Source organism: Rhinatrema bivittatum, chromosome 4 (genome assembly GCF_901001135.1).
Source record: "Rhinatrema bivittatum chromosome 4, aRhiBiv1.1, whole genome shotgun sequence".
In the NCBI taxonomy this organism is placed as follows: domain Eukaryota; kingdom Metazoa; phylum Chordata; class Amphibia; order Gymnophiona; family Rhinatrematidae; genus Rhinatrema; species Rhinatrema bivittatum.
In genome coordinates this window covers 291,083,743-291,107,890 of record NC_042618.1, presented here as the reverse complement: position 1 = coordinate 291,107,890, position 24,148 = coordinate 291,083,743, and the positions used below count along the sequence as shown (strand labels likewise).

At 44.2% G+C, this 24,148-nt stretch overlaps 1 protein-coding gene across 2 annotated transcripts in view; it reads right to left on the bottom strand.

The window, feature by feature from the left end:
* The window catches only part of GOLT1B (golgi transport 1B), a 129,623-nt gene that overhangs the window by 64,564 nt on the left and 40,911 nt on the right, over window positions 1-24,148 (bottom strand). For both annotated transcript variants that reach the window (XM_029600185.1, XM_029600184.1), the window contains one exon: window positions 10,048-10,139. In XM_029600185.1, the coding sequence (XP_029456045.1) occupies window positions 10,048-10,131 (84 nt within the window). In that variant the 5' untranslated portion in view covers window positions 10,132-10,139. The remainder of the gene's footprint in view (window positions 1-10,047; window positions 10,140-24,148) is intronic.

Below are 24,148 nucleotides of genomic sequence, written 5' to 3'. Positions count from 1 at the left end.
AAAAACTTTTCTCCTTCCCCTGGAAAGCCACCCAGTTTCACTGCTTGCACAGTGAGAAGCAGGAAAGATGGAGCAAGTAATAAAGCTCCTCTCATGGCAGGGCAGCAACAATTGCAGGCTGCCATACAAAAACAAATTGACCAGTAGTAGGCACTGCGAGAGCAAGTTCTGCAACAAAACTTGGTGCTAACCCAGGTAGCACAACCTGTGCAGACAGGTATAACCAGGTCACCTCTCTTGTCGCCAGTATTACTTATGATGGCCCCAGGAGAAGACCCTGACTGTTTCCTGAATGGACAATTTGTTTTTCAGGATGGCCAGAAGATAGATGGATTACCTATCTGGGGTCCCTCCTTACAGTGAGTATTCAAACTTCTTTCAAACCACCAACCTGGAGGGAAAGGCTACATATGCTAAGTCAAAATAGCCATTCTAGAGAGGGTGGGACTTAACCTGGAAGTCTAGTGACAGAGGTTCCGGCAAGGAGTTCTTCAGCCAGAGGAAAACTTGCAGAACCTTTTCCACAGACTTAAGGATGTGGCCTGGAAGTGACTGCACCTGGAAGGGCAGACCGAGGTGGAGGTAGCCAACGCAGATCTGTAGAACAATTTCTAGATGTTCTAAAACGCCCTATGCACAGTGGGTGTGCAGATATCCGAATCTTACGCTAGAGACAGCATTGGAAGGGGCAGAGGCCTATTACCAAGCTCAGTCTATGCCTGAATCGCCAAGGTCTCAAAGGAAACCACCCGACTCAGATAGAGGAAGCCGACAGCTGGTGGAGCCGGACAGGCCAAGCTGTTCACCTAAATCACAAAACCCCACAGGACTGCCATGTTTCCGCCATGGAGAAAAGGGCCCCCGCAGGGAAGATGAGCCAATGGACGTTTATGCCATGGCTTCGCATGTTTGTAATTTCGTGGATGTCGCCAGAGAGGGAGTCTACTTTTGTGATTCCTATTGAGCTAGATGGCATCCCATCCCAGGCATCAGTGAATTATGGGAGTGTGAAAACACTTGTTCAAGATAGTTAGTGAAGTAGGTCCAGATTGACTGCAGCAGAGTTGTGACAACAGCATGCATCTACGGGGACCAATGGCAGTATCCAACATGCCAGGTAAAACTGAAGACCCCGGTCAGCCAAGACAGAATAGAAGTGGGAGTATCTCCCTGGTTCCCTTATCCTGAAGCAATAGGATGGGACTGTCTGAATTTCAAAATCCTGGGGAAACCAAATGACGATGGTTTCACCTCCATCCAGCAACAGAGAAATGGCATTTCCAGAGCACTTCCCTGTAGAAGATCCTGACCTGTATCGTAAAGATTCTAAGATTCTTAAATCCCGGAGGCAATGCTGACAGGAAAAATACAGTTAGGCTAGTAATTCCAGGGCCACCGGGGAGGAGAGGTCAGAGTCAAAAGGAAGGACACCCACCTACCCAGAATAGTATACCTAAACCGTTTGAGTGGGAAAATGGGTGTGACCTAGGAAATTTCAGACACGTTCAAAGGGAGAATGAGGCCTTTAAGTCTGCATGGAAAAGTATCCAGAGGATGGATGGGAAGCTAGTCGCTAGAGCAGAAGGTAAGGATCCCTCTCCTCCTTAAATTGTAATGAAAGGAGACCTACTTTACCAGGCAAGTAAAGGGAATCTGGAGGGAAAAGTGATAGAACTACTAGTTCCCAAACTTTAAACACCAGCAGTTCCGGCAACTAGGATAGCCACCTTTTAGAGGAACACCCAGGTGAGGAAAAAAACAGAGAGAGAATATTAGTGCAGTTCCTTTGGCCTGCATACACAGACAGGTACAGTTATTTTGCCAGTACTGCCCGATGTGCCAATTAACTAAGCCAGCTGGGGTGTGGCTGGCATCCCTTATACCAATGCCAATTATAGAGACCCTGTTAGAAAGTGTGACCATGGACCCTTTCTAACAGGGTCCATTACTGAACATATAGATAGGTATAGTTTAATGGGGCAAAGCCAACATGGATTTAGCCAAGGGAAGACTAGCCTCACCAATCTGCTACTTTTTTTGAGGGTATAAATAAACATGTGGAGATAAAGGTCAGCCAACTGATATAGTCTATCTGGATTTCCAGAAAGCATTTGACCCTCATGAGAGCCTTCCTAGCAAATTAAAATATCATGGAATAGGGGGCAGTGTCCTATTGTGCATTGATAACTGGTTAAAAGAAAACAGATTAGGGCTAAATGGTACATTTTCCCCAATGAAGAAAAGTGAATAATGGCATGCCCCAGGGATCTGTTCTGGGACTACTGCTTTTTAATGTATTCATAAACATGGAGATGGGAACAATGAGTGAGATTATCAAATTTGCAGATGACACCAAATTAATCAAAGTTGTAAATTACATGAGGATTGTGAGAAATTCAAGACAACCATGCAAAACTGAGAGACTGGGCATGAAAATGGAAAATGAAACTTAATGTGGCCAAGTGCAAAGTGATGCACTAAGGGAAGAGTAAACCAAATTATAGCTACACAATGCAAGATTCCACATTAGGAGTTACCATTCAGGAAAAGGATCTACACTGAAAAAACATTGAAATCTTTTATTCAGTGTGCATCAGCAGCCAATAAAGCAAATAGAATGCTAGGGGTTATTAGGAAAGGAATGCAGAATAAAACTGAGAATATCATAATGTCTCTTATTGCTCCATGGTGCAACCTCATCTTAAGTATTGTGTACAGTTCTGGTCACTTCTCAAAAAAGATACAGCAGAATTTAAAAAAATGAATACAGAAGGGCAACCAAAATGATAAAGAGGATTGAAAGAGTCCACATGAGGAAAGGCTAAAGAGGTTAGGACTCTTCAGCTTGGAGAAGAAATGGCTGAGGGGATATATGATAGAGGTCTATAAAATAATGAGTGGAATGGAACAAGTAAAATGTTAATCATTTGTTTACTCTTTTGCCCTCCCCTCACCTTCCCCTACCTAACCCACCCACCCGGCCCTGTCTAAGCCCCCCCCTTACCTTTGTCGGGGGATTTACGCCTCCCTCTGGGAGGCGTAAATCCCCGCGCGCCAGCAGGCCTCTTGCGCACCGGGACGCGACCTGGGGGCGGGTACGGAGGGCGCGGCCACGCCCCCGGACCGCCCCAGGCCGTAGCCACGCCCCCGTACCCGCCCCCAAAACGCTGCCAACACGCCCCGAAAACGCCGCTGCGCTCGGTCCCGCCCCCGACACGCCCCCTCCGAAAACCCCGGGACTTACGCGAGTCCCAGGGCTCTGCACGCGCCGGTAGGCCTATGTAAAATAGGCTCACCGGCGAGCAGGGCTCTGAAAATCCGCCCCATAATGAAGTTATGGAGGTGATACACTTAAAACTAATAAGAGAAAATATTTTTTTACTCAATGCCAATTAAGCTCTAGAATTCGTTGCCAAAGGATGTGGTGAAACATTAGTGTAGTTGCCTTTAAAAAAGGTTTGGATAACTTCCTGGAGGAAAAGTTCATAAACCATTATTAAAGGTGGAGTTGCAGAATTCCACTTCTTATCCCTGGTATAAGCAGCATGGAATCTCTCTACTCCTTGGGATTCTGTGAGGTACTTGTGACCTCGATTGGCCACTGTTAGAAGCAGGATATTGGGCTTAAAGGACCTTTGGTCTGGCATAGTCTTCTTTTCTTATGTTCTTAGTAGGGCCTTCAGAAAGATCTGCCTGGGGAAATAAGTACATCTTAGTTATTCGACTATGCCACACAATATCAGGAAGTAGTACATTTATGGAACATAAAGACCCAGATAGTGGCATCTGCCTTAATGGAGATTTTTTCCCCCCAACTTTGGCTGCCCAAGGAAATCCTAACTGATTAAGGCACCTCATTCATTTCCAAGGTAATGAAAAAGCTCTGCACCTTGCTCAAGGTAAAGACTCTGTGTATCTCAGTGTATCATCTGCAGATGGATGGCCTTGTTGAATGCTTCAAGAAGATGCTCAAACAAATTTTGAGAAAGTTTGTGTTGGAAGATGCAAGAATTGGGACTCGTTACTACCCTATGTGCTGTTTACACTCTGCGAAGTATCCCAGAGCTTGATGTATTTTCACCTTTTGAGTTACTGTATTGGAGGAGAACAAGGGGAATTTTGGACATAGCTGGCAAGACCTGGGAATTGGAACTGAATCCAGGTCAGAACCTAGTCGACCTCATTATCTGGGTGTAAGATATAATCACCCCATGGTTCAAAGAGTATTCCAACAAGGGGACAGAGTCCTTATTCTCCCATCTTCATAAAGCAAGTTGTTAGCCCGTTGACATGGCCCTTATGAAATCTTAGAGAAAACTGGGTCTGTAGATGATAAAATAGCCCAGCTGGATAAACGGAAGTAAACTCAGGTCTACTATGTGAATCTCCTGAAGAAATTGGAGGCACCAGTGTGCGAAGTGGTGCAAGAAAAGGAGTTTGGTCCAGAGGCTGAACCTGAAGTAGTTCTAATCCAGATTCCTTTCGAAGAGCAACTCTCCATTGTACAGACAGAAGGCTTGGGATAGAAGGAGATGTCCTTTTGTGGATTGCAAACTGATTAAAAGACAGGAAACAGAGAGTAGGATTAAATGGTCTGTTTTCACAGTGCAAAAAGGTAAACAGTGGAGTGCATCAGGGATCTGTGCTTTTTAATATGCTTATAAATGATCTGGAAAGGGGTATGACAAGTGAGGGATCACATTTGTGGATGACACAAAATTATGCAGAGTGGTTAAATCAGAAGCAGATTGTGATAAATTGCAGGAGGACCTTGTGAAGCTGGAAGATTAGGCTTTCATATGGCAGATAAAATTTAATGTGGACAAGTGCAAAGTAATGCATATAGGGAAAAATAACCCTTGCTGTGGTTACACAATGTTAGGTTCCATCTTAGGAGCTACCACCCAGGAAAGAGATCTAGGTGTCATAGTGGATAATACATTGAAATAGTCAGTTCAGTGTGCTGTGGCAGTCAAAAAAGCAATTATTAGGAATTATTAGGAAGGGAATGGCAAATAAAACTGTGGATGTCATAATACCTCTGTATTGCTCCGTAGTGAGACCACACCTTGAACACTGTGTGCAAATCTGGTCACTACATCTAAAAAGAGATATAGTTGCACTGGAGAAAGTGCAGAGAAGGGGTGACCAAAATGATAAGGGGTATAGAACGGCTCCCTTATGACAAAAGGCTAAAGAAGTTACGGCTTTTCAGTTTGGAGAAGAGACAACTGAGGGGGGATATGATAAGAGGTCTACAAAATCTTGAAAGGACTTGAACAGGTTAATGTAATTTGGTTATTTACTCTCTCAGATAATAGAAGGACTAGGGGGCACTCCATGAAGTTAGCAAGCAGCGTATTTAAAACAAATCAAAGAAAATTATTTTTCACTCAGTACATAGTTTGTTTTTTTTTTAATTTTTAAAAATGTTTTTACATATCTTCAGATACAATACACAAATGATATACAGAATATTCAAATAGCAATTATATCTCCACAAATTTATATTAACATTCAGTGTATTTTATCTAAGAATTACAACATAAGATAATTAGGATTTTGGAGATAAGAAACTAAGAGCAGTTGTACACTTGCAATACAATATTTATACAAATTTGTGTCTTTCCCCGACTAACTAATTTCTACCAGCTGATAATTCAATGGAGAATCTAAGAATTTGAATTCAAATAAGAATGCAGTTGTTCCGGTTGATTAAATATATATTTTACATCTTGAAATATAACAATACAATCGCAAGGAAACCTCAAAATAAATTTAGCCCCTCTTTGCAATACTTCTGTTCTCATTTGTAAAAATTATTTTCTTCTAACTTGGGTATCTCGGGCAATGTCTGGAAATATCCTGACATTCTGACCATGAAAGTTACTATTTTGATATCTAAAATATGATCTTAAAACTTGGTCTCTCTCCCATACAAATGAAAATTGTACTATGAGGGTAGCACGTGTACTAATATTCACCTCAAAAGATTTTTCTATTAATTCTGTAAGATTCAGATTACTATCCAATTTGACTTGCCTGTCCTTGATCTTGAATATTATCTTCTTTCTGAAGTGGAGAAGTATAATATATTCTAGAGACTGCAGGTATTGCAGTCTCTAGGGTAGATTTTAAAAAATTGCGCGATCGCGTACTTTTGTTCGCTCACCAGGCGCAAACAAAAGTACGCTGGAGCGCCGAGCCCAGCGCACACTGCCTGTTCCCTCCGAGGCCGCTCCGATTTCAGAGCGGCCTCGGAGGGAACTTTCTTTCGCCCTCCCCCCACCTTCCCCTCCCTTCCCCTACCTAACCCACCCCCCCGGCCCTATCTAACCCCCCCCTTACTTTTATTCCACGATTTACGCCTGCGAAAAGCAGATGTAAGTCTGCGCGCGCCGGTCGGCTGCCCCGCTCCGTGTTCCGGTCCCGGGGGCTGGTCCGGAGGCCGCGGCCACGCCCCCAGGCCGAAACCACGCCCCACGTCGCCGCCCCCAATACACCACGTCATTCTGTCACGCCCCTGCCACGCCCCTTTTTAAAAACCCCGGGACTAACGCGCGTCCCGGGGCTCTGCGCGCGCCGGCGGCCTATGCAAAATGGGGCGGATTTTAAGAGCCCTGCTTGCGTAAATCCGCCCGGATTTACGCGAGCAGGGCCTTGCGCGCCGGTGCGCCTATGTTCCATAGGCCTACCGGCGCGCACAGAGCCCCGGGACTCTCGTAAGTCCCGGGGTTTTTCGAGGGGGGCGTGTCGGATCGGCGCTGCGTTTTGGGGGCGGGACGCTGCGTTTCGGGGGCGTGGTTTAGGCCCGGGGCGGTCCGGGGGCGTGGCCGCGCCCTTCGGAACCGCCCCCAGGTCCCATCTCGGTGCGCTAGAGGCCCGCTGGCGCGCGGGGATTTACTTCTCCCTCCGGGAGGCGTAAATCCCCCGACAAAGGTAGGGGGGGGGTCTAGATAGGGCCGGGGGGGGGTGGGTTAAATAGAGGAAGGGAGGGGAAGGTGAAGGGAGGGCGAAAGCGAGTTCCCTCCGAGGCCGCTCCGATTTCGGAGCGGCCTCGGAGGGAACAGTGGCAGGCTGCACGGCTCGGCGCGCGCCGGCTACACGAAATCTGCAGCCTTGCGCGCGCCGATCCAGGATTTTAGCGGATACGCGCGTATCTACTAAAATCCAGCGTACTTTTGTTTGCGCCTGATGCGCCAACAAAAGTATGCGAAGGCGCGCTTTTTGAAAATCTACCCCAATAGGTGCGACGGCGCGCGCAGGGCATTTAAAATCCGCCCCTCTGTGTATCTTAATATATTTATCATATAACTTTTGAATAAATCCTTAGGGGAAATCAAACGTGTCCTAGGAAAATTCAGTATCCTAAGATTGGAGTTCTTAAGATTGAACAGTTAGAAAATCAAATTATCTAAATGCAGCTTTTCTGATCTGATTAAATTACCCTGTATTTTTTCTACTTCAACAATTTTAGCCTCTAAGGTATTTACTGAATTATCTAATTTTTCAACCCTAGTCTGCAAAACCTTTTTGTTATTCAAAGCCTCTTGCTCAATCGTTGTTAAATTATTAATAGACTTTTGCATCGATATTATCATGACTCCAAGTTCTTCCATGGAAAATTTCTTAGGTGTAATAAATGATAAATCTGTCATGGTTCTTACTTGATTTCTTTCACTTCTTTCCTCCATTGGAGCCTTCCCGGGCTCATCATGTTGTAATAAAGACTCAGCACCTTGTTCTCTGGAACCCAGCCTTTCAGGGTTCTCCGAGGAGCAAGATGACCTTACTGCTCCCCTCTGATTACAAGGTGATGTGAAATCCATACTTAATTTGAGGTCCTCGAACAAAAGCTCTCCCTCTCTTTTTCCGGTTGGAGGCTCTGGTGTTGCTGGTGCACCAGGGCTTAAAGATGTTTCATATGTCTGGAGGTTTATCCCCTGGCTCCTGGTTTAAACCTCCTGCGACATCACTTCCTGATGTTATCAGGGGAACCTTTGCAAAGCAGTCTTGAATAGTTGGCTGATTTGAACTTGCATTAGGAGTAGAGGAAAATTCTCTCAATTTTGCCTTCCTCTTGGTGTGTGGCATTACCAAGAGGAAGAAAGCCACTTCTTATAAAGTAAAAAGTTATAGTAATTCTAACCTTTTCTGCTTGCAGTTCTGACACAAAATTCCTTGTTTATCTCCAATTTCCCGGGGCTGCTGAACCTCCAATAGGCAATACTCTCCTAGCAAATCCTTGCTAATCCGAACTAAGCTGAACAAAGCCGTGCACCCCTTAGGTGTGCACGGCTTTGGCGGTGGGGCGCTGCCCAGATGCCGGTTTTGTAGGCGTCTCTCTCCTCTCAGGCACTCCCTCAGACGTCAGTCAGGTAAGAAAAAAAAAGTTTAAAGAGCTCACAACAACTGGGCTCTCCAATTGCAGGAAATGTCAGCAGCCCACTCAGTACATAATTAAGCTCTGGAATTCATTGGCAGCTGATGTGGTTAGGCAGTTAGTGTACTGGATTTAAAAAAGGTTTGGATAAGTTCCTAGAGGAAAAATCCATAAACTGCTATTAATTAATAAGCAACAGTAGCTTGAGATCTATTTAATGTTTGGGTACTTGCCAGGTACTTGTGACTTGGATTGGCCACTGTTGGAAACAGGATGTTGAGCTTGATGGACCCTTAGTCTAAACCAATATGGCATATTTCAGAAACATCTTCTGAAAAGGTATAGTTCTCAGGTAGTTTGAACTGGTAATTCAATTAGTTACTTGAAACCAATTGGGGAAGCTTCAGCTAAACTGCTCATGGTGAGAGGAGAGTTGAAAAAAAGATTTAGGATGCCAGGAAGGATGAGGTTTTGGACAGGGACTAGGAGTCAGAGAATAAGCCATGCCATTAGAATCTCTATTCGCTTGATAAATCAGGGGCAGCCAGCTGTTAGGAAGCTGGCAAGGGACAGGTTAAAAGCCCTGAGTGCTGTAGTGTAGAGTCAAATAAGCTTGGAGCTGAGATTTTTAACTGTTTGGTTAAATGCCCTGCTGTCCGAGGTAATGAAAGAGCCTGTAACCAGCAGACCTAACTGAAAGCAAACTGTCACTTGTAATTATAAATAAAGCATGTAAAACATCATCCTAACATCTCTGGGAAGGATAGAAATGCTGAGTTCTTCTTCCAAACATCTGACTCAGGGAGACTATCCTATGACAAATGGACAAGGTTTCCTTCCCCTAGGAGCTGTGAATACTGACTACCTAGAATCCCCAGCCCTAGTGAACAAAGTTTTGGTCCAGGAAACAAACTGAGGCCCAACTAACTACTATAAAAGGTGTACTCTCACTTGGAGAACATATCAATGTGAGCTGTGTTCTTGTAAGCATGCTGTGATCTCTGAACTCACATCTATATCTCTGACAAGTCATCGGTACCTGCTAGCAGTGAGTTTGTGTCTTGCTGCTGTCAATGCCAGCTTTTGTTCTATGTTTTCAAAGTTGCTCTATCTCATCCAGTGTTTTTTTCTCAGGGTGATGACCAGAAGCTCTCTGCGCCAGTCCTTGCTCTCATATGTCAAAAGACTGGATAGATGGCATTGACAGGCATGAAACTTCACATGTACCACCAGGATACAATACCAAAATCTTCCAAAGCACATGCCCATATACTCTTCCACTTTTGTCTCTAATATGAGGTCACACACAGATGAAAGACTATGATATAACCACAAGGCATTCTTTACATACTTTGTACCAGAAAGGTTAAAAATATTATTTTCTAATGCTTTATTTTATATTTTTAGAGAGTAATGTTTATAAATTAAAGATCAGGGTATCAAAGCAGCTAAATGTGAAGACCTTCTTTAATGTAATTACATAATTAGTTTTGCATAAAAGAGAACGAATATGAAGATTAACAGAAGAATCAAGTCAGACAACAAGTTGATAGTTTGAGGAAAATAACATTTTAAAATTCAAAAGCTCAAGCAGATTTACCAAATACATGAACTATGTTTTCATTCACTATGGAATAAAACAGACATGCATGATGATAACTTACATTTCCAATTGCCAGGAGTGCTTTATCAAAAAAGAGAATCATTCCAAAAAACAGGAAAAACACCCCAAAGCCTGTTAATCCCATTCCAATTTCTGTAATGCAGAAAGACAAGTTAAAAAGAGTTAGAAATGGAAAATAGCAGCATCAATAGACTGAAGTACAAAAAACCATCATGAATAAGAAAAAAGCTGAGACAAGAAGGAAAACAAACTGATATCAAAGTTCATTCCTCAATTGTGTATGCACTACATTCCCACTATAAGCACAATTTCCAATCCAGATACTGGACAACTCTTTTATAGGTAAAAAGCATTAGCAAGTTTATTTACTGTAAATATTCTCTGTAGACAGTAGGTTGAATTAGCCATGACACATGGCTGATGTCTTTTGATGATGCTGAATGGACCTTTTTATTTTTTCTACTGAGCATGTGCAGGAGTTCTCATGCAGGTGTTAGCTTGTGAGCCCCTCAGTCAATTTTGGAGCAAAGTTTGGCTTTCCAGGGAGCCAAACAGGTATTTAGCATGGCTAATTCATCTTGCTGTTTATGAAGAATACCATTTACAGTAAGCAAATTTAGTTTCTCTGTCAACAAGCAGGGCTGAATTAACCATGACATGTGGGGAATCCAAAGCTGAGGGTTGCAGAGAGCACTTATGAAAAAAGCAACCTGGACCCCAATTTGGAAAGTAGACTATTGGATGAACAAGCTAAGCAAAATTGTTTTCCCAAATTTACAGTTACTTGAAAGACTGTCCAGACAATAATGGGATGTGAAGGTGTGTACTGGTATCAACTGCAGCTTTGCAGATGTCTTCGATAGGCACGGTTCACAAATAAGTCACTGATGTAGCCACAGCTGTCACTTGTTGAGTCTTAACAGAGTCCTCAATCTGGAGGCCAGTGAGTGTACAACAATGCATAATACAGACTGCTAGCCAAGTGAACCAAGTACATTTGGCAATCGCTATGCCCAGTCTGTTAGGATCATTAGAGATAAATAATTGTGAGGCTGATGATGTGGCTGAATTCTCTTTTGGTATTAAGTCAAGATTCTCTTATAGTCTAAGGAATGAAGGGCTTTCTCACTTGTATGTGCATGTGACCTTGGAAAGAACAGATTTTCATATAAATTTAGCATTGTATCCCGAACATAACGTTTGGTAGAAACAGAGTGGTGCTCAGCACCCACCCAATTGTGGAAGAATTGCATAGAATGAACCAATGCCTGAAGCTCACCAACTCCTCTGGCTGATGTGATCACAAGAAGGAATACTACTTTCCATGTGAGAAACTTCAAAGAAGCCAACTTCAGTGGCTCAAAGGGTGGCTTCATTAGCTGCGCCAGAATGACATTAAGATCCCATGGAACAGGAAATTTGGCCACTGGACATTTAGTATGCCACAGGCCTTTCATAAACTAACACTAAAGGATGCGTGGAAATCAGTTTATCTTCTACCTGAACATGGCAGACACTGAGTTATGGCACTGAGATTCACCTTGACTAATGAGGTACTAAGGAAAGATGGAGTAAGACTTGAATCAGCTCCCATGGTTTGCATGTGAATGGGTCCAGGGAGCTTCATTGACACCAGTATGAGAATCATTTCCATTTAAAACTGTAAGCCCTTCTAGTTGAGGGCTTTCTGGCAGATACTAGTATGTCTTCAACTTCCTTAGGAAAGAAAAGGGATGTGATCAGCAGGTGCTCAACATTCAGCATGTCAAGCTGAAAGAGAGGAGGTAGTTTGGATAATACAGATGACACTTCTCCCAAGTCAATAAAGATGGATTGATCCCTAGAGGATCAGAGTGGCTGATGGCTAGTTGTATTAGGTACAAAACCATACTCGTTAGGCTATGCTGATGCAATACATATCAGACGGGCCCGGTCTGAGTACTTTTTACACTGTCTTGGCTATCAGCAGAATTTGTAGAAAAGCATACATAAGATCTGCATTCCAGGAGAGCAAAAAAGTGTCCTGAGCGGACCTGAGTTTGCTTGGAACAATGAAACAAGATCTTTTCACTTTTCTGACTTCCTCTGACATGAAGAGAAGAATGCCCCCAAAAATCTATCAGTTACTGACTGATGTAGTAGTGAGGGCAAAAGACCCTGCTGAGGTGACCTGCTAATGTGTTGACAATCATCCAGAATGTAGGTAGCTTGCAGAAAGCAGAGTTGCTTACCTGTAATAAGCGTTCTCTGAGGATAGCAGGATGTCAGTCATCACATATGGGTGACATCAACCGATGGAGCCTGGCATGGAAAAACTATGAAAAGTTTCCAAAATTTTGACTGAGCCTCATTGGGCATGCTCACAGCATGCCATTAAACCATGCATCCACATGTGGGTCCCTTCAGTCTCTTATTTAGCAAAGAATGAAATTAAATGTTGGAGAAACCAACTCCACTGGGAAGGTAGGTGAGTTTTACAAAGACTGACATCCTGCTGTCCTCTAACACCTGTCAAAGAAAAGCAAATTTGCTTCTCCCCCCCCCAAGGACAAGCAGGATGGCAGTCCTCAAACATGGGGAATCCCTAGCTAAAGGCTGTTCCCAATGGAAAAAGGGAGACAACAAAACCAGTGTTAATGGGTGCAAGAACAATGTTTTTGTGGGAAATGAGCTTTCTTTTGTATTTTATTCTTAACCAATGGTGGCTACCCAAAAACAAAAACAATGGGCTCTAGGCAGGAGAATTGGGTTCTCACCTCAAACAAATTCTGAAGAACAGATTGGCCAAACCTACTGTCACGTCAGCTATCCGTATCCAGACAGTAATAAGATATGAATGAGTCTTGCAGATCTTCTCAATGGGGATGGATTGTAATGACCCACCAATACTGCCATTGCTTGGCCAGAATGAGCCTTGACATGGCCTACCAGATTCATCCCCACATGGGCATAACAGAAGGAGATGAAATTTGCTAGCCAATTAGATATAATCTGTTTGGCATCAGAGATACCCAGCTTGTTCGCATCAAAAGAAAAAGTTGGGTGAACTTCTATGGGCTTCAGTTTGCTCCAGGTAGAAGACCAAGGCTCTCTTGTAGTCCTTGGTGAACATGTGGCCTGGGGAAATATGTTGGAAGGACAATTGACTAATTAAGATGACATTCCGACATCATCTTAAGCATGAACTCAGGATGAGTGATCACCCTATTTGGTAAAAACATGGTACAAAGTGGCTAAGTGACTAGAGCCTGAAGCTCACTGACCATGCACGCCAAAGGGACTGCCACCAAAATGCAACTTTTAATGTCTGGTATTTTAAGTCACAGGAGTGCACTGGGTCAAAGGGAGCTTTCATCAGCTGGAATAAAACCATGAGGTCCCAGGACACGACAGGAGGTCTGATATTAGACTTCAAATGAACCAGACCTCACATGAAACACACTTAAAGGCTGTATAGAGAGTGGTTTACATTCAACATGATGGTATGTGCCAATTGCACTAAGGTGCACTCTCAGAACTGGTCTTGAGACCAGTTTCACACAGGTGTAGAAGGTAATGAAGCAGTTTTTGTGGGGGGCAAGGGTGGCTAACTCTGGTCTTCAAGAACCACAAACAGGCCTGGTTTTCAGGATATCCATAATGAATATGTGTGAGATAGAGTTGGAGGCAGTGCATACAAATCCATCTCACGCATATTCATTGGGGTATCCTGAAAATCTGTCCTGTTTGTGGTTCTTGAGGATGGGAGTTGGCCACCCTGATCTAGGGTCTTTTGCTCATACCATGCAACCTCCACTTAAATCCATAGGACTTTCTAGTGGAATCCTTTTTTGAAGCTAAACACTTGAGACACATCTTCAGACAAATGAAGGGAATGCAGAATCAACCTCTTAACATCCAAGCAGTGAGTGACAAGGACTTGAGGTTGGGATGGTGAAACCTGCCTTGATCCTGAGTGATGCAATCTGGGGAATTCCCCAGCCTGATTTGTTCTCTGCGGGAGCAGAAACCAGCCTGTCTTGGTAAAAAAAAAGAGGCTATAGAAACATAGAAATGATGGCAGAAGAAGACCAAATGGCCCATCCAGTCTGCCCAGCATGTTTCGCACTTTTTTTTTTCTCATACATATCTGTTACTCTTGGCTCTTAGTAACCTTTTGGTTCTATTTCCCTTCCACCCCCACCATTAATGTAGAGAGTAGTGTTGGAACTGCATCTAAGTGAAATATCTAGCTTAATTAGTTAGAGGTAGTAACCGCTGCAATAAGCAAGCTACACCCATGCTTATTTGTTAACCCAGACTATGTAATTCAGTCCTTGTTGGTTGTCTGTATATAGATCCACTTTTCTTCATTCCCCCTGCCGTTGAAGCAGAGAGCTATGCTGGATATGCGTGAAGTATCAGTCTTTCTCCCCTGCCATTGAAGCAGAGAGCTATGCTGTTGAAAGTGGTATCAGGCTTATTTGGTTTGGGGTAGTAACCGCCGTAACAAGCAAGCTACTCCCCGCTTTTTTGTGAATGCAAATCCTTTTTTCCACATTTCCTCTTGCCGTTGAAGCTTAGAGCAATGTTGGAGTCGCATTAACTGTGTGTATGTTTATTGAATAAGGGTATTATCTCCAAGGCAGTAGCCGTCATTCCCGCGAGCCACCCACTCTTCATTCACGTCCTCTAGACTTTATAGATCCACAGTGTTTACCCACGCCCCTTTGAAGTCCTTCACAGTTCTGGTCTTCACCACTTCCTCCGGAAGGGCATTCCAGGCATCCACCACCCTCTCCATGATGAAATACTTCCTGACATTGGTTCTGAGTCTTCCTCCCTGGAGCTTCAAATCGTGACCCCTGGTTCTGCTGATTTTTTTCTGATGGAAAAGATTTGTCGTTGTCTTTGGATCATTAAAACCTTTCAAGTATCTGAAAGCCTCTTTCATATCACCTCTGTTCCTCCAGGGTGTACATATTTAGATTCTTCAATCTCTCCTCATAAGTCATTCGACTGGTCGCCCTTCTCTGGACCGCCTCCATCTTGTCTGTCTCTTCGGAGATACGGGCTCCAGAACTGAACACAGTACTCCAGGTGAGGCCTCACCAAGGACCTGTACAAGGGGATAATTACTTCCCTTTTCTTACTCGATATTCCTCTCTCTATGCAGCCCAGCATTCTTCTGGCTTTAGCTATCGCCTTGTCACATTGTTTCACCGATTTCAGATCATTAGACACTATTACCCCAAGGTCTCTCTCCTGCTCCGTGCACATCAGCCTCCCCCCCCCAATCAAATACAGTTCATTTGGATTTCCACTCCCCATATGCATGACTCTGCACTTCTTGGCATTGAATCTCAGCTGCCATATCTTCGAACACTCTTCCAGCTTCCTTAAATCCAGTCTCATTCTCTCCACTCCTTCCGGCATGTCCACTCTGTTGCAGATCTTAGTGTCGTCCGTAAAAAGACAAATCTTACCTTCTAGCCTGTCTGCAATGTCGCTCACAAAGATATTGAACAGGACCGGTCCCAACACCGATCCTTGCAGTACACCGCTTAAAACCGCTCTCTCTTCAGAGAGAGAGTGCCATTTATCATCACACATTGTCTTCTGTCCGTCAACCAGTTTGCAATCCAGGCCACCACCTCAGCACTCACTCCTAAGCTTCTCATTTTATTCACCAGTCTCCTGTGCGGGACCGTATCAAAAGCTTTGCTGAAATCCAAGTAGATGACATTGAGTGCTCTTCCTTGATCCAACTCCTTGGTTACCCAGTCAAAAAAGTCAATCGGATTTGTCTGACAGGATCTTCCCCTGGTGAATCCATGCTGCCTCTGGTCCAGCAATTCTCCCGACTGTAGATATTTCACTATTCTCTCTTTCAACAGTGACTCCATTACTTTTCCCACCACCGAAGTGAGGCTAACTGGTCTGTAGTTACCAGTCTCTTCTCTGTTCCCACTCTTGTGAAGCGGGACCACCACTGCTCTTCTCCAATCTCTTGGCACCACTCCTATTTCCAGGGATCTATTGAACAGGTCACACAGTGGATCCGGCAGCACATCTCTGAGCTCCCTCAGTATCCTGGGATGAACCTCATCAGGCCCCATGGCTTTGTCCACTTTCAGTTTCTCCAGCTCTTCCCATACATTTTCTACTGTAAATGGAGTTACATCTACTCCTCTCCCCTCCAATTTCTTGTTAACTAGCGACGGTCCTGCTCAGAGAAGACAAGAGGACTATGAAGGTCATAGTCCTCTTGTCTTCTCTGAGCTTCAACAAAGCCTTCACCACTAGTGGTATCTGAGAGTATGCAAACTAAAGATCCTTTCTCCAACACAAGGCAAAAGCATCTATGGCAAGTTTGTCATGCACCTGGTGCCTGGACCTTCTGTTCCAAGGAGTTGCATATCATATGGATTCCCCAGAAGTTGAAGACCTGGTTCACTATCCCCCAGTTCAGGGACCATTTGATTGGTTGCAAGGACTAATGCAGTATGTCAGCTAGCATTTTCTCCACTCTAGCCAGAGAAGTATCTCTGAGAACCATCCCCCAAGAGATGGCCCTGCTCTATAGCTGGACAGCCTCTTGACACAGAAGGTATGAGACTATACCTCTCCCTGCTTGCTGCATTGCCACTTGGTTGTCCATCTGGACAAGGATAACTTTGCTGGACAACCGATCTCTGAAAACCCATATAACATTCCGAATTGTACAGAGTTCCAGGAAGTTTATCTGATTTAACTCCAGGCCTGAGTGCAGAGTCTATCTACATAAGCTCCCCAACCCAGAGTGGACATATCCATCATGAAGAAAATTTGGATTGGAGAAATTTGGAAGGGATTCCTCTGACCAGATTGGAACTATCCCACCACCAGGATAGGGATTCCCTGAGTGGTTGAATAATCCAAATGCTATCCCATAGATCTTGCATGTCTTACAGCTACTGAGATCTCAAGTTCCATTAGGCTCTTCTCATGTAAAGGCGAGCCATGGAATTACATGTACCATTGATACAATAAGGCCCAACAGCCTCAACATGTGGCAGCCTAATGCCTGCTGATTCATCTGGATCTCTTGCACTGCGGCCAAAGTGGTGGTCCTTTGTTGTGGAAGGAAGGCATTTCCCCTGAGTCATGTCTAGCAAAGCTACGATAAATTTCAGTTGAGGTGAAGGGCTGAGGTGAGACTTGGGTTAGTTGACAACCAACCCTAGTAACTCCAACACCTGGGAAGTCATGTGCATTGATTCCATGGCTCCTGCCCAAGATAATCTTTTGACCAGCCAGACAACCAGATAAGGAAACACATGCACCCCCAGTCTGCATATGTGAGCCACGATCATTGCCAGGCATTTCATGAACACACATGGGGCAGCCGCTAGCTCAAATGGTACAATGCGATATTGGAGATGAAAGTTTCTTACTATGAATTAGATATATTTTCTGTGACCAGGGACAATTTCTGCGTGAGTATAGACATTCTTGAGAAAGAGAGCATAGCCATTCCCTTTTTTGAAGAAAGGGGATTAAGGTGTCCAGGGAAAACATCTTGAACGTTTCTCTTTTGATGGATTTGTTCAAGGCCCATAGGTCTAGGATGGAAAGGATTCCTTCTGTTTTCTTTGGAATCAGGAAATATGTAAAGTTAAATCGCTACCCTCTTAGCCATAGTGGAACAGGTTTGACCACTTTGGTAATCGAGAAGCAGGAGAGCTCCTTTAGAAGTGCTTTCTGTGAGGTGACTGACTCCAAGACGGGACTGAGGCAGATTTGGCAGGAGACTCATTAAGTTTAATTTGTACCCTTTTTTTGATGATGCTGAGGACCTCTACATCTAAGGTTGGACTGGGCCACCAGTTTATGTAAAACTGCAGCCTTCCTCAGACCGGAAAATCTTCTAGCACAGATACTGGGATCCTGGCTATGTTCTCCATGATCCACTCAAAAACCCTGTCCCGGGTGTTGTCTGGGACTTAGGCACACTCTGCTGCCTTGGATGGGCATGAGGAGCCTGCTGTGAGCAAGATCAAGGGGGTAGAGAACTCCTAGGGTCGAAGTATCTGCCCTGGCCTCAGATACCTCCCGGAGGAGGAGGCTGGGTTTGGAGTGGCAGTGGAGAGTTGCTGGAGTGTTGTACACGGATCTCAGATTTGTGCTACCATATCCTTGACCCTATCTCTGAAAAGATTCTCTCATGGCACATCAGCAAGTTTCTCTTACACTTCCAAATGAAGATCTGAGTCTTGCAGCCAGGTGAGTCTATGCGCCTCTATCCCCACAGCAGAGACTCTCAATGTCGTTTCAAAATCATCATAGGTTGAACGGACCACGTGTTTCTTGTATGCCAACCCTTTGTCCACTAGAAACTGGAGGGTGTCTTGCTACTTTTTAAGAAGTTGCTCAGCCACCCCCTGCACTTGCTTCCAAATGTTGCCCATATACTGGCCCATGAAGAGCTGACAGGATGCTATGAGGAAAATGAGCATAGCACCTTAAAAATATGTTTTTTTCTCTATATAATCCATAGCTCTAAAATCCCTCCCCAGGCACAAAGAAGTAGATTCTGGATCTCTTGGCTTTTATGAGAGCAGATTAGACAACCACAGATTGGTATGGCAGCTGCTGCTTGTTGATTCTAGGAGTCTTTTGGATGAGATGAATCGAATCCACCTTCCTATTTACATTAACCAGAGAGAAGAATTTTTCCATATCCTCATCAATACTTCCTGAAGGATCTCATGAACTGAGATGGCCATGATTTCCTTAAGGGGCTCCACAACTTGAGGATGTCCAGCATTTGAACGACAGTATAGAAAAATGTTAAATAAATAAATCTTGGCCTTGGACTCTTCCTCCATCTGCAAGGTTAATAGAATGGCTTCTGCCATTTTACACACAAAACCTGTGCAGAGATCCTCAGGTGGGTGATTTCCTTCTCCCTGGTGGAGGAGAGAGGTTGGAAGGGAGACCCATAGATATCTCCTCTTCAGATACATCTGCAGAGTCATAGACGAACTCTCATGAATACGAAGAGTGCGAGTCACTGTGGTCTGCAAGTGAGGGCTCTCTTATCTGTCCTCCGCCAGTAGGTCTTGTACCAGCGGAGCTGGCTTTTTGGAACTGGAACCCGTCTTAGGGAAGGTTCCTCTTCTGAGGAGCAGGAAATCAACAGCAGGCTGGAGGTTATCAACCCCGGAATGCAATTGGAATTGAACAGCGGCACCAGGATTGTCTGTGTCTGCCTTGATGCCCTCAATGCACTGGCATAGAGGTCCTGCAGCACCTTCTCTAAGAACTGCTGGATCTTTTTCTTCAATTTCTCTTTGAAAATTGCCGATGCCAACATCAATTGGGAGACAGGAGGAGAACAAAAGAATTGCCATACTGGGCAAGAGCGAGTATCCATCAAGCCCAGTATCCTGCTCCCAACAGTGGCCAATCCAGGTCACAAGTAACTGGCAAGATTCCAAACAGTAAACAGATCCTAAGCTACTAACGTGCAGTGATAAATATTGGCTATTCACCAAATCTGCTTGGTTAGTAACAATTTATGGACTTCTCCTCCAGAAACTTGTTCAAACCTTTTTTAAACCCAGCTACATTAACTGCCTTAACCACATCATTCCGCAATGAATACCAGAGCTTAACTGTGCATTGAGTGAAAAATAATTTTCTCTGATATGTTTTAACTGTGCTACCTAATAACTTCAAGGAGTGACCCCTAGTTGTTGTATTTTTTGAAAGAGTAAATAATCAATTTACATTTATCCATGCTATTTCATTCATGATTTTACAGATCCGTATCATATCCCCCTTCAGCTGTCTCTTCTCCAAGCTGAGGAGTGGCTACATCTTGTTTGGAACTGAGAGGTGGATCGTTGGCAGACACTAGAACCAGTGTATGCTGTTGTGAGTCCTTGGCATGTCTCGAGGATAAGCTCTACTTCCCATGGTACTGCTTAGGGGTTTCTCAGCAGGTGCCAGACTGTTCCCATCCCGGCATCCGTGGAAACCAATGCTGAGGTGTCCCTTGATTCTTGGCATAGGACTTCCTCAATGTCGAAGTTGAATAGGTGGAACCAGACATCTTCAAACAGGAAGAGTTGGACAATGGTCTGACTCCAGGTTCCCTACCAGCTATAGACATTGAGGGAATTGATGATCCCCTGATGCAGATGATTCTTGGAACAGCCATTGGTGCTGTTCCAAGGTTCTTCAATGTCGATACATCCAATGCCAATGGGTTGGTTTTCTGGTGCCTGAAGAGTTGATCCATGAGTTCCATTTTGGACCGTCATCCTTTACGTTTCATTTTTTGCACAAATATGGCATCCATGGATGCCAAGAGACACCCACAAAGGATACACCTATCATGTGACTCTATGATAGACATGGTCTGGCCACATTAAGGGCATTGCTGGAACCCACTAGACATGTCAGAGAGAAATAAAAGGGATGCAAAATCGAAATCTATAGTGGCAGTGAGTTGATGGCTACTGGGCATCGAAGGTCACACTGCTGTGGAGGGGAACGAAGTGAAAAAAAATTTAGAAATATGATGAAAAACCTTACCTAGAGAAAGCTATGAGGGATGAGACTGTGGGCCCTCACAATGGACAAGCCTGCACTGAAGAAAATTGCACGAAAAAAAAATTAAGAAAATGAAGAGGCAAGAACCATGACCAACAGGGTCTATGGATAAAGAGACTGAAAGGACCTCATGTGGACTCATGGTACAATGGCATGCCATGAGCGTGCCCAGTGAAGCTCAGTAAAAATTCTGGAACCTTTGACTTAGGACCTGATTTTAAAAAGCATTTTACATGCTTAAAATTAGGTTTTACACATGTGAGAACTTCCATCCTGCTTGTCCTCAGAGATTAGCTGTATTGTTGAATGCTATTCCTATACACTTATAGCCTCTTGGAAGAGAGTCCATGATCCTTTGCCTCCTTGCTTGACATAAAACATGGCTACTTAGCTGTCAGTTTGGATGAGAATTCGCTTTGCCCTGAGGAGATGTGAGAAGGCACTCAAGTATGTCTGACTGCTAAGAGTTCCAGTAGTCTGGTTTAGATCTTTCATTCTACTAGCAGCCAAATTCAGAGTTTGAAAGAGACCCATATGTGCTTCCCCATCCCTTGGTGGATATGTTTCTCATTAAGTATAACTGCGAGACATTCACCAGAATTGTTAAGGGTCAAGTTAACTGTTCCTATTGGGAGCACAGGCCCCATTGTAGGGCTAGTATGTGAAGGCGGGTTAGAGTGAACATTAACCAGCGCCACTATATGGCTCAAAACTAGCACTTCCCTGGCTGTTGTCTGCTCTAGGCTCACAAAGCAATGAGCTAGGGTCCTGAGAATATCGGCTCTATCCATTGGAAGAAAATGCTCTTTCCTATAAAAAGTCTATGCATGCTCCAATGAATTTGATCTTTTGAGACAGATCAGGGTTGATTTTTTGAAATTTCCTGGGACTGCAGTAGCTGAATGATCTTCTGTAGGGAGGACAACACTCCTTCCCAACAAGTCATCGCAACTAGCCAATCGTCCACATAAGGGAAAACAGATGCCCTGGCAATGGAGATGTACTGCCACTACAACTAGGTATCTGCTAAAGACTATCGATGACATTGAAAGACCGAAGGGAAGTTCCCAGTACTGGTGCTGATGGAAAGGATGGATAGGTATGTGGGCATGTGTGTCTTTCAGATCCGGGCACACATACACTCCCCTGCCTGGACGAAGGGCAGAATAGTGTGGATGGAGTTCATCTTGATTTCTCCTATAATAAATTATTATACAGACTTCTTAAATCCAGGCTAGGTCTCAATCCCTTGGACTTCTTGGGGATAAGGAAATGGCAAGATTAGAGCTCCTGGCCATGTTGATTGGGAGGGACATGTTCTATCGCTCGTAATTTGAGGAGCGACTCCACATTCAGAATGAGCTGAATTGAATACGATGGATCTAGATTGAAAGCTGAGAAATGGGGAAGCATAGGAAATCGGGAAAAACACTAGAGGTAACCAGATTACACAATCTTAAGTACTCCGTGATTTCTAGGTGATTTTGCGCCACTCTGCTAAACAGAGATAAATTCTAACAACTACTTGAGGAGCTGAATACTAGATTTGGAGGTTGGTAAAAAACTTGGTCCAGGTTTTGGTTGAACCTGTTGTGCCACTTTTGGTTGGTGCCTCTCATGTGTCGGCCTCGAGCTGGAAGTTGCTCCTGTTGCAGAAGCAAAGGATGACCATGGTACCACTAGATCTGACACAATGGGAGCCACTGAAAGTACGAACGCTTAAAAGCAAAGTAGGGCCACTTTGAAGTTAACTGTTGAGAGCAACTGGATACCCACATATTGCTCCTTGATTTGAGCAAGTCTTTCTTTGAGTTTGTCTCCAAAGAAATGATCTCCTAGGCAGGGAACATTCACTAGTTTATCGTGGACATCATCATGCTAACTGCTGGCCCTTAAGTAAGCCATCCGTCATGCTCCAATTGAGGCGCACAATAAGCAGGCCATAGTGTCAATGCTCACATTTCCACTTTGTATACAAACACTTTGTATACTGACCAAATAAGATGGTATATACATTCTTCTGCATCTAAGAGAAACTGTGGGTATGCAGAGTTGCTCTCAGCTGGGGCAAGAAATGGTTTCAGTTTCTGAATGCAGTCATGTAAGTATTGCACCATGTAGAACTGGTGTGGAAATGTGAGCATTAAGCATAGAACTCTGTAACACTTTTTTTCCCCAAGTTGTCTAGCAGTCCGGGATCTTTCCCTGGTGGAATATTAGAGAATATTCTTGTTTTCTTTTCTTGCTTCAGCACTGATTCCACCCCAACATATTGCCCCAAATCCCAAGGTTTTCTGGACTCTATACTTTGCAATTTCCTGTGTTCCAGTAGACAGGAAATTTGACCTATTCTTCCACATTTGTATCTGTAATTCTTGCAGGATCGAATGGCTGCCAGCTCCACTGGAGTATCCAGAACCTGGAGCAGGCCGAAGACTTCCATGCATAGGTCCTCGTCCTTATGGATGTAAAGTCCCAGTGCCCTACCTAACTTATCTAGAAATCTGGAATAGGTCCTCAGGTAGAGACAAGTTTTCTGGAGGCTCAAACAGAGGGTTAAAGGGGATGCCTGACAATCATTCCTGTGATCCGAGGGGACAAGGGACACTGATCCAGGACACCAATGATGATGTAAGCAAATGAGACTAGGTCCTCATTTGCCTTGGAGAAGAGTATTCCTGGGGAACATTCCCTGACAGGCTGGACTCTGCTGTGAGAGAATGACGAGGACTCAAAGTCCCTCGAGGGGATTCTGATGGAGAAACCCTTGGTTCAGGGTTAAAAGAAATGCCTCCTTGAGGGAGCAAATCCAATACACTAGAGGAGATGAAGTATGCCCTCTTCTCCTTAGCCACAAAGGAGGCTAAGAAAGTCTTCACCAACTATGCCAGTTGGTTCAAGGGCTGCCATGACCTATGGCCAAATATAAGGTGGAACATCCTCTTCAGAAAGCAAGATGAAATTTTCTTGAAAACCCTCTGAACTTTGTAATATTTGCTCCAGGAACAGTTAGAAATTAAGGGCACCACCAAATACATGTATCTTTAGACAAAGATCTCAATTGAGAAATTGCCCTTGAAATAGAAGGCTGTAAGTGGAACATATCTCCCTCTGTATCTCCCATCCTCTCTGAGTGGGTTAAAGGGACTGGTGATTTGAGGAACAGTTGTGTCAGCAGCACTGAGACCTGTTGCACTGTCAGTGCCGATTTACATTCTGAGGTTTGAGGTGTGGAGGAAGGAAGCATTATTGTGTCGAGGCTTGATGCATTGGCTGTTCTGGTGCTTAGTGCATCGATGAATGATGCATGGATGGTACTGGTGCTTCTTGCATTGACTACGCTGCTGACGGCACCTCCGATTCCAAGAAATGGCACGCTTTTTCTTTTAACTTGGCCCTGGCCTCACAGTGCATGTGAAGGGCTTGCTAACATCCAAGAATGGTGTTTCTTTTGGCTTATTCGACCCTGATAAAGTGGAAAGGCCCAGGCCGGCTCTAATGAGGGGGAAGGTATATTTGAGAAGCACCTGATCAACTCTGCCTGGGTTGCTAGAAGAAGC